The sequence below is a fragment of the Mastigoproctus giganteus genome, chromosome 10, assembly GCF_048544385.1.
Source record: "Mastigoproctus giganteus isolate SK-2022 chromosome 10, ASM4854438v1, whole genome shotgun sequence".
Taxonomy (NCBI): domain Eukaryota; kingdom Metazoa; phylum Arthropoda; class Arachnida; order Uropygi; family Thelyphonidae; genus Mastigoproctus; species Mastigoproctus giganteus.
This window is the reverse complement of record NC_143584.1, coordinates 55,536,211-55,550,316: the sequence shown is the minus strand read 5'-3', so window position 1 is coordinate 55,550,316 and position 14,106 is coordinate 55,536,211. Positions and strand designations below refer to the sequence as shown.

At 38.9% G+C, this 14,106-nt stretch overlaps 1 protein-coding gene across 1 annotated transcript in view; it reads left to right on the top strand.

Annotated features, from left to right (window-relative positions):
* LOC150079040 (very long chain fatty acid elongase 7-like) overlaps window positions 1-14,106 on the top strand; it is a 98,214-nt gene that overhangs the window by 19,837 nt on the left and 64,271 nt on the right. The window contains exon 2 of the mRNA XM_090384030.1: window positions 11,831-11,954. Coding sequence (XP_090240156.1) covers window positions 11,888-11,954 — 67 coding nt within the window. The 5' untranslated portion in view covers window positions 11,831-11,887. The remainder of the gene's footprint in view (window positions 1-11,830; window positions 11,955-14,106) is intronic.

Below are 14,106 nucleotides of genomic sequence, written 5' to 3'. Positions count from 1 at the left end.
ATTTGTACTTACCAGGTCGTGGAATGAATAATCAAAAACAATGTATTATTGGAATCACATTACAATATTTTCCTGATAAGATGGTAACGGATTAACATGGTAAAGTGGGGTATATTGTATAGCTACGCGCGTGGTTTGAAATGCGGTATTTATGAATGTTTAACATTCATTTTTTGCAATGAATGTTCATATTTTAAATTTTTTTGATACTTGATACTTGGAAAAAAAAAAGAAGAAAAAAAACTGGTAAATCCGGGAACTCATAAAGCGGAAACTGCGGGAATTTTTTTTTTCTGAAAACCCCAAACACGAGAGGTATTAGAACCTATAGTACTTAGTACCGTGCTTGGGTTGGAGGTTGAGAAGACGAAAGAAGATATTTGTTGATATTGGACTTGAACTTCTGTAGATTGTAATTTTCAGGAAATACGTATGAAGGAAGGTTGTTCCAGAAAACGGCAGTTGAATAAATAAACGAGAAAGATGAAAAGTTGGTTCTGTGAGTTTGAAGTTGGACAGTAAATGGATGTTGGTTGGTGGCGGCACGTGTTCGGACTGTTTTGAAAGAGAGAGCGGGAATTATAGAAGCCAATTCAGAAGAACAGTGCCCATGGAAGTATCTGTAGAAAAGGCAAGCAGCAGAAACTGTACGTCTAGGAGAAAGCGAGTGAAGAGACTCTGTTAGAGATGAATCATTAAGTAACGCAACTGCCCTCTTCTGAATTGAAGCCTGAAAGAGGTTCTGGAGGCCCACCTCAGATGCAGGAACAATATTCCATGGTAGGGCGGATTTTCGATTTGTACAGAGTGAGCAGCTGTTTGGAAGAAAAGTAACGCCGAGAGCGAAAGAGAAAACCAACATTTTCAGATACAGAAGAAGGAATATTTGTAATGTGCTTGTACCAAGAGAGATTAGAAGTCAGGGTAATCCCCAAAAGAGACATATCATTTGCCTAGAAATCGAAGTGTCACTAAAGATAAGTATAGGAGCAAAAGAATAATTTTTGCGAGATATAAGACAATACTGAGTTTAGAAGGATTGAAATCAACAAAGTTGTCTTTGCCCCACTGGAGAATTACCTGGAGATCGGCATTTAAGGAATTGGTAGCAGATTTTCGAGAAGTTGAAGCTGATTGAGCAGGACAAGGTTTCTCAAAATGGAAAGTGCAATGTGCTATCATCGGCAAAATTATGGATAGGATTTCCACTCAATGGAAGAAGGTCATTAATATACAAGAGGAAAAGAGTGGGGGAAAGAACTGAACCTTGGGGGACACCAGCATTAGTCGAAAAGTTAGAAGACAGAGAGCCATTTACCATCACCCTCAGTGAGCAATCAGAGAGAAAACTTGATAACCAATTACAATAAACAGTTGGGAAACCATAAGATGGAAGCTTGTTTGGAGACATTTTTGCCAAACAAGATCGAAAGCCTTTGAGATGTCAAGCGCAACTGCTTGTGTTTCCCCGAACTTTTCCATTGAATTTGTCAATAAATGGGTAACATAAGCCAGGATATCACCAGTGGATTGACACTGACGGAATCCATACTGGCGATCACTCATCAGACGGAAGATTTCTAGGTAGTTTAAGAGTTGGCGAGTAATTGATTTCTCCATTACTTTAGAAAGAGTAGGAGTAATTGCAATGGGACGATAATTCGATGGGGGGGGGGATTTGTCACCCTTTTTAGGAACTGGCTGGATATGAGCAAATTTCCAAGCAGAAGGAAAAGCACCTTTGGAATAAGACAGCAAAAAAAAGGCATCAAAGAACAGGAGTAAGTTCAGGAGCACAGGTTTTGAGAACAAATGGAGAAATACCATCAGGACCTGGAGCTTTCTTAGCATCAAGATTCATCAAAATCCTTCTGACATCCTTTTGACGGAAGACCACAGGTGGCATTGATTGGAGCGTGTTGGGAGTGGTGGAAGGTGTTTTACCAAGATCATTAATAGAGGAATTGGAAGAAAAATAGGATGCTGGCAGGTCAGCTTTATCCTTGGCTGAAGTGACAACAGGACCAACTGGTTTTGACAGAGGTGGGAAAAAATGGGAAAAGATGGGCAAAACTTGCGGCCAGTAGCTTTGGCAAGAAACCAGAATGCTCGGCTACCATTAGGGCAAGAAGCAAATTTTCGACCCTTAGCCTGTTCAAACTCTAGTTTGAACTGATTAATAACTGCGTTGCGAACTTTGGTGTAGGCAGAAAATGAAATTGAAGATTCGGAATCAAGCAATTACGGTATGCAACGTTCTTTTCTTGAACAGCCTTAGCACATTTATTGGAAAACCAAGGTTTAGATAAAGGACGAGATTTTAACGTGTAGTGTGGAATAAAAGATTCCATTCCTACATGAATAATTTCACTGACACGATCTGAGCAAACGTTGATATTAGACGTTTCGAAACAGTAATCCGACCAAGGAAAAGAAGAAAAGAAATCTCGCAGGTCATCCCATTTTGTATTCTTGTAATACCAAATAACACGAAGTTGGGAAAAGCAATGAGATAAAGGCTCCATTGGAGAAGAGACAATCACCAAGTTGTAATCTGAGGTGCCTAAAGGACCACTCACTTCGACCATGTACTTAGAAGGGTTGTTTGTGAGAAAAAGATCAAGTATGTTGGCTGCATCGTTACGATTGTCCGGTATTCTTGTAGGTAAATGAACAATCTGTGCAAGGTCATTAGTAATTGCAAAAGCCTCAGCATCTCGACCAGCTGGGTCGGTGTGACTACAAAATGGAAGCCAGCTGAAGTTGTGAACATTAAAATCACCAAGGAAAATTACCTCACTGTTAGGAAAGTTGGACTGGAGAAAGTCAAGTTGAAAAGAGAGGAAGTCAAAGAGCTCCAAGTGATTAGAGGAGTTGGGAGAACGGTAGAGACAACAGATGAATTTGACACAATGAGTTCGAGAGATTCCAAATTACCAAGTCACTGACAGGGAATATCGAAACGGACAAATGCACGAGTACCACCTTCGAGGCGGAAGGAATCATACAGCGAATAATTTGGGCATCTGAGATGAGCAGTAGTTGAATCAACCGACAACTGAGATTCTGTCAGAAAAAGTACATGGGTTTGGCAGACTGCAAGTGGAAATGAACATCGTTGAGATTAGAATTGAGACCACGTATATTTGTGATATGAACTAGGAAGTGTTTGGGAGGTTTAGATCTTTTCGCAGATAAGCTTGCTCTATTAGTTTGACAATTCACGGTGTATTCAACAGTAAGAAAAAGTGGGTGGGACATGCTGTATGAAGTAATGAAATTTTTGGATAAGGCGTACACGTGTGAAGAATATACCCAATCCTTGACACAACGTGGCCTCGACAATGCTCCCCGCATACACACTACTCGGACTCCCTCCAGTCACTATCTGGCAGAGTAGAGGTAGCAAGATTATACACTAGCCGATCCGGAAGCCTCCTAGAGCGTTACCAATAGGTTCGGTCCGGTGTACTAACTAATGGCCGGCCTGCGAACACCGTTTTAGAGCTGTACCCTCGAAATGTAAGGAATATTGGATCTCACCACGACGTTCATCATAACCTCAAAAGTCATCAATCATACTGCATGATGGAAGAGATAGGGAATGGTTAACCGGAACTTATCTCTAGAGACTAAACATGGGTTCCACCACTTCAAGCCTCCAATAAGCAAAGTGGTGGTATTTCACCGGTTGATGAGAATCATCTATCACCTAGTATTGCCTGGTAACACAGAGGGGTGGCAATTTTCCATGCGGTGCGGGCGCCACACCTAGACCCCTGCTCACGTTGGTGAGCAGGGGTCTAGGTGTTGCGCCCACACCTGGGTGGTCACCCACAGTGTGCATGTGCATGGAGATTATACCCAGGGTTACTAACAGTCCCACCATCGTGAAGGTGCACGCAGAGGATTTGGCTGTCACAGACCGTCCGAACATCGCCGAAATTGGGTCCACTTGACTTGAATATCACCCGAATATCAGTTCCATCAGCGTTTTAGACTCACGGGTAGCTAGTACAGCTTGCCTGGCATGTCTGAGACAACCTCAAGGGCCTGTATATATACAGAGAACAACGCTATTATCGCGCGCGCGTTTCTATTTGTATGTTACAAGTAGGGTTGCCACACGTCCTTTATTTCAAATCACAATCGTTTATTTTAGCGAAATTGTCCTTGTCCGTTATTGAAAAAGCTTTCAAATATTTTTAAGTTTATTCCCTATGTTTTTTCAGTGCCGGGGACTTCGGTAAATTCAGAAAGGATTTTTAGAGTAATGAACTGGGAGTGGAGGGATGGGTGAAATAAATGTGATCTACTTCAATTTTAAAGATAATTGTTTAGATTTTTCTGAGAAAATTAAAATTGATGCCCAAGTTCTTAAGCCTGCTCGAAGTAGTACAAAATATGTTCGATTGAATGATTTCTAGCTATTAAACCAGTATGTTTTTTTTCTTTTTCTTTTTTTCACCCATCTAAAATTACTTTAGATTGATGTGTCAATTAATGCACTAAACTTGCATTAAAATTGTATCAATCCAATTTATATCATCCATATCGTTCATTATCCTTACATATCAATCCATATCCTTCCCAATAGAAAGCCATGGTTTACCATTAAATATTTTAAATTCTAAATTAAAGTAAAATTTGCAAATATTTATAATAAATATAAAAGCTATAATTTTTAAACCAAAATCTAAAGAACATAAACAAAATGTTTAATTATTAACTAAAATAATCACACAATTTTCCTTTTTTGGGGTGGGAGGGGGCGGAATGAGAGTTGGAGAGTGGTAGCATTAATTATTTGAGTGTCCTTTAATCCAGTCATAGAAATCTGGCAACCCTAGTTACAAGACTCATCTTCTATTGATTCTAAACAAGGGTTCACGAACTGAGTGCCAACCTCTTAAAGAAGACTATGTACGAGAAGGAAGAAGAGTATGATATATATATATATATATATATATATATACAGCCAATTAATGAATAGATACATAATATAATAGAAAACGAATGGGGGAAAACCTAAATAGGATAGATAATGACAAGTGAGCTAAAACAATAAAGAACTGGAAACCCATCAGCAAACGAAATAGAAGAAAGCCAAGAAGATGGAAGGATAATCAATCTATCCTAACCCAAAAAGCAATATGCTTAATAAGAAAAAAAAAAAAAAAAAAGAAGGTCCTATGATACTTCTATGTGAGGAATATACACAACCTTGTATGAACTTACTGCACGAGGATTTTCTGCGCATCATATTCGATTCTTTTGGCCGTTGATATATCTGTCCAAATGAAACAATACTTTCATTGAGAAAAATATAATATCCAAAACATTTCTCCCGAACGAACAAAACTGCGAAACTAGTTACAGTATGCTACCTTGGTTGTTTCCAGCTCGTGCATAACCTGAACTCAATAAAAATGCATCTTCAACTTCAGCATTCCTGTCAAGATGATCCTGCATTACGTATTTAAGCACTGTCCCCGTTATTTTCCGCAAAACAAGAGTCGAGCTTGCAGGTCTGAAATCACTTACTTCATCCTTTGATTCCACTTTGTGAACAAGGAAACTGTTTGCACCCCTTAAAGTGCAAATGTTCTCTAGCCTTAAGCTTAAGGCTCTGGTGGGTTTCAACAAGATCTAGAGCAGTGGTTTCAACCTTTTTTTAATAACGGCACCCCTAAATTATTTATTTTATTTTGCGGCACCCCTACTCAATTTTCTGCCTGTTGTTGTTGTTATTTGGTTTTTAGGAGCATTAGCAACTAAGGCCATATTGCTCCGGGAATATGCGGTGGTCATTCCCTGACCTTTCCGCATCCTCCATATTTGGTGGCTCACGGGCTCGAACCCCGGTCTAATCAAGAAGCATGTGCTACGCACTGCTGCTCCTGCCCTCCTGGCTACGGAGGCGCCTTGCCTGTTAGATCCGATTCTCTCTCCCTCTGTGTGTATATATATATATATATAATATTAAAAAATATATATGTTATATGATATTTATTACAATAATATAATTATAAAAATTACATTTCATAATACAAATTATATATATACAGTATATAATAATTTTATTCTTTATACAGAGGTACTAAGTAAACATCAATTATAGATCACCACAAAATTAAAAAGATACTGTACACCTTTCTATAATGAAATAAATATATAAATTAAAAAATAAGAATAAGTTTAAGTAACTTAAACCCAAATTACGTGGCACCCCTGGAATGTTGTTGCGGCAACCTAAGGTGCCGAGGCACCCCGATTGAAAACCACTGATCTAGAGGGTCGAAGCAGATGTTCTTCCGATTTCTTGCAAATGCTCTGTTAAAATATCATGGACGGCTCGCTGACCCATGTTCAGCCCATCTGCCATCAGCTACAATCAGAGCCCTAATCCTCTTCACATTTTTCTCTTTTATGGCCGAGACAGATGTTTCTGTGTATGATTCATCTTCAATGGCTTTACGTCCTTCCAATAAGGCCTTGTGCCATCAGAAAACTTGGACTCGGGGTAAACCTTGATACTCATATGCTCTTTTGACGTTAAAAACGTTTTTATTGGAATTATTCAAAAAATTTTGTAACGAAAAACAATCATGCGAAAAGCGTTACGGAAGTGACGTTATCTTCAGCTTCCGCCAGAGGCGAATTATTGTAACTTGTATTGTTGCAATCATACTTGTAGGATGGCAACAATAGTTTTTTTTCTACTCGACCAAATTTAATGAAATTATGCGGAGCTTCATCTTACCTCTATACTAGAGGAAAAACTTTCAAACATGAAAATTGCAGTAGTTTTTCAGGACAGTGGAAAATATGAACATGTGATCAAGGAAATTTTCTCACGTAATAAACAGGATAATGTGGACGTATAGCATATCGTTGGAAAGCTAAGGAATTTAGAAACAGAAATATTAAGGTTTTAAGATACAAAAAACTTTCGGAAACAGGGAAATGCGTTAATTCGAAAACGCATCTGGTTTCAAGTCATGGTGTTTTCAGATTGAATGTAATTTTTTTCTTTACAATTAAACTGTGAGGCTGGAAAAGAGTTCTGCACATTTATGAAAACATTCTTCAACTTGGACATATCATCAGATCATTCGATAAATACCACATGTAATGGAACAACTATAGATGGTGTATTTAGTTTTTTTTTTTTAGGAGCATTAGCAACTAAGGCCATATTGCTCCGGTGCGGTGGTCATTCCCTGACCTTTCCGCATGCTCCCTATTTGGTGGTGACGGGCTCGAACCCCGGTCCAATCAAGAAGCGTGTGCTACGCACTGCTGCTCCTTCCCACCTGGCTACGGAGGCGCCTGGTGTATTTAGTCGTGAACTACGAGGGGGTATCAAAAAGTTCGTACCCTTACCTAGAAATAATAGCCCTAGGAACGTGAAACTTCACAGGAACTTTAATCCTTTTCTATGTACTCTCCATGTATAGTAACACATTTCTCACATTTATGGATCAATTTTTTAATACCTTGATCATAGGTAGAAGTCGCAATTTTTGCCCGAAACCACGATTCCACTTCATTGATGACTTCCTGCGATGAATCAAAGCGGCGTCCACGCAATGGTTTCTTCATTTCTCGAAACAAAAAGTCTGATGGTGCTAAGTCAGGGAAATAGGGTGGGTGCTGCAGGAGTTTGAAACCACGCTGGGCAACAAAGTTAGTGGTGGCAACAGCCATGTGAGCCGATGCATTGTCTGACAGAAATCTTTGGTTAACATTCCACGCCTTTTCACCTTCAAAGCATCGCGTAATTTTTTCCAAAAGATTTCTGTAGTACTCTCCGATAAGTGTGGAACCACGAGGTAGGTAACCTCTCAGGATAACTGATTTTCTATCCTTAAACACGCATAACATTACTTTCTTCGCAGATGGAGTGGTTTTTTTGGAAGATGGAGAGGAAGTGTGCTTCCATTGCTTTGACATGTCTTTAGTCTCCGGATCATTCTGGTACACCCAGCATTCATTTGTCACTAACCGATCAAAAAAGTTCTCAACATCCGCATTACACAAATCCAACAGCTGGCGAGAAGAATGCATTCGACATTGCTTCTGCAAAGGCGTCATAAATCTTGGAACCCATCGTGCGGAGACCTTAGACATGTGCAAATGGTCATGTAAAATGACTGCGCGGTAGCACAGTGGTATCGTCACCGTCCTCCCAGCGCCTCCGTAGCCAGGTGGGAAGGAGCAGCAGCAGCAGCAGCAGTGCGTAGCACACTCTTCTTGATTAGACCGTGGTTCGAGCCCATTACCACCAAATACGGAGAATGCGGAAAGGTCAGGGAATGACCACCGCATATCCTGGAGCAATATGGCCTTAGTTGCTAATGCTCCTAAAAACCAAATAACAAACAAACAAACACCGTCCTCCCCACACCGGGTGAAAAAGGCCCGGGTTCAAATCCCGTAGATGACGCGAGGAACTTTAATTGGCTTTTTTTCACTCCGTGGCTGAGCTAGTCGGTCTCAGGCGTAGATAGCAAATTTTTTTTCCCTAGAGAAAAGGAGTTTTTTTTGGTTCGGCAAAGGGACAAATCGACCATAGAACACAATGAACGCAATTAACAGACATAAGACACAGCACGGCAGATGAATTTAATTATTCGGGTGGCCTAAATATATATATTTTTTTTTGGGGGGGGGGGTCATGTAAAATGCTGTGGGCAGTCCCATAACTAATTCCCACTGCATTTGTGATTAAATGAATAGTCACACGTCTGTCACTCAGCATCAGCTGCTCAACCTTTGCAACCGTCTCACTGTCTGTGAATGTTGATGACATTCCTTTTCTTGGCTCGTCAAAGACGCTTGTACGACCGCACTGGAACTCCCGTTTCCACTTTTTTACAGTGTCATAAGATGGACAATTCGGCCCATACACAGCTTTCATTTCTTCATCAATGTCCTGAGCTTTCTTGCCCTGCAAATGAAGGAACGATCACTGCTCAATACTCTACTTTGTCAACCATAGTCCTTCCTCAGTTTCCGGGGCCACCTCTGGAAATTTCACATGTTAGTTGTTCAATATGTACAAACTGATATTAAAAACGGCATCTTCCTAATGTTTTATCTAGGTCAGGATACGAACTTTTTGATACCACCTTGTAAAATCTCTACAGTGTAAAAATTATATATCCTACTTTAGTCATCACAGACCAATACTTTCAGTAACCGATATTCAAAGTATTATATTATTTCCTGCGGGCTCCAGGGTTTCCCCTATCCGCCGAGAGCCGATATGTAATTATTATTAATAAAATAAAAACATCGTTATATTATTATCCATGAATTTTATTAATATCTGAAGATTAAAGCGTTTTTAACGCCTTCCGATGACTCATAAATGTAAAACACGTTAAATATGGCAAGACACATTATGTACCTGCTACAGAATTTTTAATTTTCCGCACGTTTCCGTCGCTCTTTCGTTGAGTTGGACGCAAAATTTGATGGCATAACTTTGCTTTATATTCTTCCGCTCCATTTTTCGCGACGCAGTTGACAAACACGTGGTTGCTTACTTCAGGAGAGCTCAACACACACACAGAACACAACGACACGCGACTACTTTCGTTGCGTGTAGAGGGTGGGGGAAGACTGCAACTTACATGTTGATGCGCGGCACGTGTGCGTAATGCTACCACGTCGCGGTTTATAAAATCAGTTTGCAGTAATTAATTTTGAGACATACCTCGTATTTCCCGTTTTCGCTGACCACAGAGTCACCGACAATAGCTATTTCCTCTGGGACCAGCGCTGGATGCATGAGTGCAGGCTCTTACTAGACACCATAGTGCTTGTTAGATCCTCGTTGTAATCCCTTCAAGGACATCAATCCTTTTCTACACGCTATCATATACGCCCATCAGACTGCTGAATATCCCCATATCATAGGATTTTCTTTATCCCCATATCATAGGATTTTCTTTATCCCCATATCATAGGATTTTCTTTATCCCCATATCATAGATCTTTCTTGTTTCAAGATAGATCAAAGTTTTCAAGTAGATCAAAATAAAATTATTTCTGTCAGAATATCTCTCTGACAAATGCCCCTTCAAAGTACTGCAAAAATGTTTGGATCCAATCATGAACCACTCGTTCTAAGCAGGTTCTCATAAATTGGAGTGGCGACTACTTTGTTACAAATTGGTGAACTGAAATAAAAACATCCCCGTCAAGCTACCACTGTATCCTCTTCCCATCTGTACTTCGGATGTGAATTTTAGTGCAATTATTTACCACTAAATTAATTACTAATTAAAATTAGTCAAAATGGTAAAAAAAATTATGAAAATACAGTACTCTTAAGCGAAAACAGTGTGAATATTGCTCATAGCATAGAAATTCCTACACGTTCTTTCACGTTCATTGTGAAATGTATACGAGAAAAGTGGCAAACACTGAACTTGGATGCATACCTCATATTCAATAGGTGAATATATCTTATGAGATTTCAAATAAAGCACTACATTTTCTTGATTCAGCATATTTCCCAGTATGGTATTTCACTTAACTTAATCTTTAAAAAATTAACACTACTGTTTGAGATAAAACCTGAAATTTGATATATCTGGTGGATGCGAATTTATATTCAGGTGCTTCTCGATCAAATAATATAACTGAATTCCCAAAATTCCTACATGTAAAATACATGTAGGAATTTCTTAGATGTAATTCCTGAATTATTTTGTGTACTCAGTTTTTGTCAACAAAATCGGAGACACGAGATTAATTCAAGATAAAATGACTTTGTTAAAATCAACATCTCTCAGAGTTTCAAACATATTAAGATAAAAGTTTTATAAGCGCTTGTGTACGAGAGCAGACTTTCAGCCAGAGGCAAACATCAATTACTCCCACCCAATCAAATAACAAAAAAGGTTCTTAAAATGTTATTTCAGACCTTTCTGGAAGGACGTAAAATCACAACGGTGAAGTTTTACTATTATTACCATCCGTTTATTTACACACACGGTTTTGCCCCTACGCAACCTGAAAGCAAAGTGGACATAATACAAGTTACAATGCATGCATGCATCCATCTCTGCAAGATTCATATATGCATTCATGGCAGAATTAACATCTAATCAAGATAACATTTATACATTTTACAAATCATGTGTTTAAATATATATTCAGGTAAATAGTTAGAAACCCCCATGAAAACGTGTAAAAGTTTTACAGATTAATCTATGACTATCACCACGATAACAAGCATACTTATTTACAATTACAAATTCAGGGTGGGATTACATACAGTTTTAATTAATGTCCATACGGCGATTTCACTGACAGCTCTTCTGAAGCGAAATGAATGCTTCATCATGCCTTTGACACGGTCAGGAGTATTCTAAGTGTTTATGAAAAGCTGCTCATCCCAATTAACTGGAACCTGTCCCACATTAGAGACTGCTGTTGTGCTATATATCAATGAACTGGTATGGTAATTATTCTTGAGGGCGTGATTCCTGTAGCCGCTGTCATCGCGAATAAACTTCAATTATAGCTTTAAGAGAAGAGACAGAATGCAATTGTCTTTCACACAAGTGAAAGACAGTGCATTCGAAACATGCTAAAAAACTTATTTACGCGGTTTTTTTATTTTAGAGAAATTTACCTCACTATGTATATACTATCTGTAATATGTATATACTTTGATATACTATCAAATACTGATTGTTTATATATTTTATTTTTTCGTCATGCTGATATTCATAAACAACAATATCAGCAGAAATAAAGAACGCACAAATGAATTTTACAGAAGGTTACAGATGAATTTCTGTTTGTACAGGTTGCCGAGACAGCGACTTCCCAGTGGGACTCTGAAGTATAGCGGGAACAACTCATCATGGAGCACGTGATTACAGTCCTTCGAGCTCCCCTCCAGTTCTATGAGTGGATGATTTCCAAGGGCGGTAAGTAAAGAACATGTTTCTCAACTCAACAAACAGGCGTAGTACCCTTAGGAGCCGCAGTCTTAATAAGTTTCTAACAGTACTCCAATAGTAAAGGTCAATTCCGCATGGGGCCGCGCAATTCTGCAGCATTGAAACTGGTTTGGGGGACAGCAGAGGAAGTCTGTATACATTATACAACGTAGGTCAAGTTTACGAAGAAATAGGGGAATGAAATGCGGATGAAGTAGGGAGGAATGGGCACATGCGGAACTTGTCTAGCAGGTCATTGCGGTTTCCAGTGCTAGACAATTCCGACTATTCCCGCTATGCTAGATGGCATTTTTTTCCCTACCCCTCCTTGGCAGGAAAATGAACGGTGGCCTACAAGTGAGCTTTGGGTCGCGCCTTCTGCCAACTTGGGTCGTCTGATAAATAGAGATTTGGACTCTCAATGTGCGTGAGAGAACTTTCTTCTGTAAACGGATCCTGTTTAACAGATAACGACAGACTTGTCTGCTGTTACTTGATATTTCACTAGGGCACAACTTCGTAGAGATGTATAATACGAAGGCAACGCCTCTTCCAGCGAATGAATCACAGAAGATGCGGCGCTTAGAATAAGATCTAAAATGTCCCAAATTACAGTTCTGAATCCCGAAATAATTACATTTTGGCATGCTGTTTTCTTATTTTGAAGTTCGGTCACTTCACTGGCTACATCTATTAGTCAATCAATGTATTGACATATCATAATATGACAAAAAAATAAATAAATAAATAAATAAATAAAACAGATTTTAAACAGATTATTGAGCTTCCCAGAAACTGCTAGTAGATGAAATTAAGTCGTTGATAACGCTTTGCAACAGTTATCACGGTTGTACTGAACCGATGTGAAGCAGTGAAAATAGTTATCATGAAATAAAGAAGATTCAGAAATAAGCTATTCCAGATATTAAGGTAGCAGTCGCTTAATTAGTATCTTAACATAATGAAACCCTTGGCTTGTAGAATAATATTATTGTTATTTGCTCGTTGTATAATAAAGGGTATTTATTTGTTTAAGATTCATTTATCTTCGAATAATAAATAAATAATTACTTATGAATAAAAACTTTTAGAGATCAGTTCAACTAATGAACACTTAAGCAACTAGAAAAAGAAAATGTAACTGAGTTTTTGAATGCTATATAGTTTTATCTATTTCTATTATTATTGTAATGTTCTAAGAGAAGAAAAAAAACCCTGAATATTAAAAAAATTAATATTCAGGGGTTTCTGAGTATGTCGTGGATAGAATTTAGGGGGTGACAGCTAAGACTTCCGTTTGGAAGTCTAAAAAGCCGATGGAAATGCTATTCAGGTCTTACTTGTTTGCTAAGTGCATCCAAATTCGAAAAAATCCTGTCGTTCTATGATAATCAAAACCTCTGCTTGCATCGCTACGCTGGTGGTGGAACTTAACAGACCTTGCACATGAGAGAGATACACCTGGGGTTACTAACGTAACGCCGGGTGTATCTCTCAATGGGTATGTTTGTCATGAGCAAGGTATATCCCATGAGGGATATAACTCGGGTATATCCCTCATGTGCAAGGTCTGCAAATATACTAGGTCTACAATCTGGAGATGACCACTCAGGTATCAAAGTAAGCAGTGGTAGAGGTGTAGGGTCCACACCACACGGAAGAACGGTCAATCCTAGGAAATAGTTGTTGATAGATGAAACTCATACCTTGGTGCAATACCAGCACTTTGCTTGACAGAGGCTTGGAGTAGTGAAAACCATGTTTGGTCTCCAGAGCAAATCTCTGAAATCTCTTCATCTCTTCTGTTTGATGCAGTATGGGTCATGTCTTTTGAAGCTATGACAGGTAACACAGCGAGATCTAAAGTCCCGCACATTTCGATAGTACTGATTTAAGACGATTTTCGCAAGCATGTCACTAGAACTGATTGGTGATTGATCAATTCTAGCGATTGATCAAACAAAACTGACTGATGATACTCGGGGAGGCATCTAGATCAGCTCTGTCAGCTGTGACTAGAAGTCAGGTAATTTATATCTCGGGCCACCGCTAGGTCACGTTTATATTGAAGACTATGTCTTACTGTATGCCATATAAAAAATTTCATGAATTCATCCATATTCCCACCAAATTTTACCTC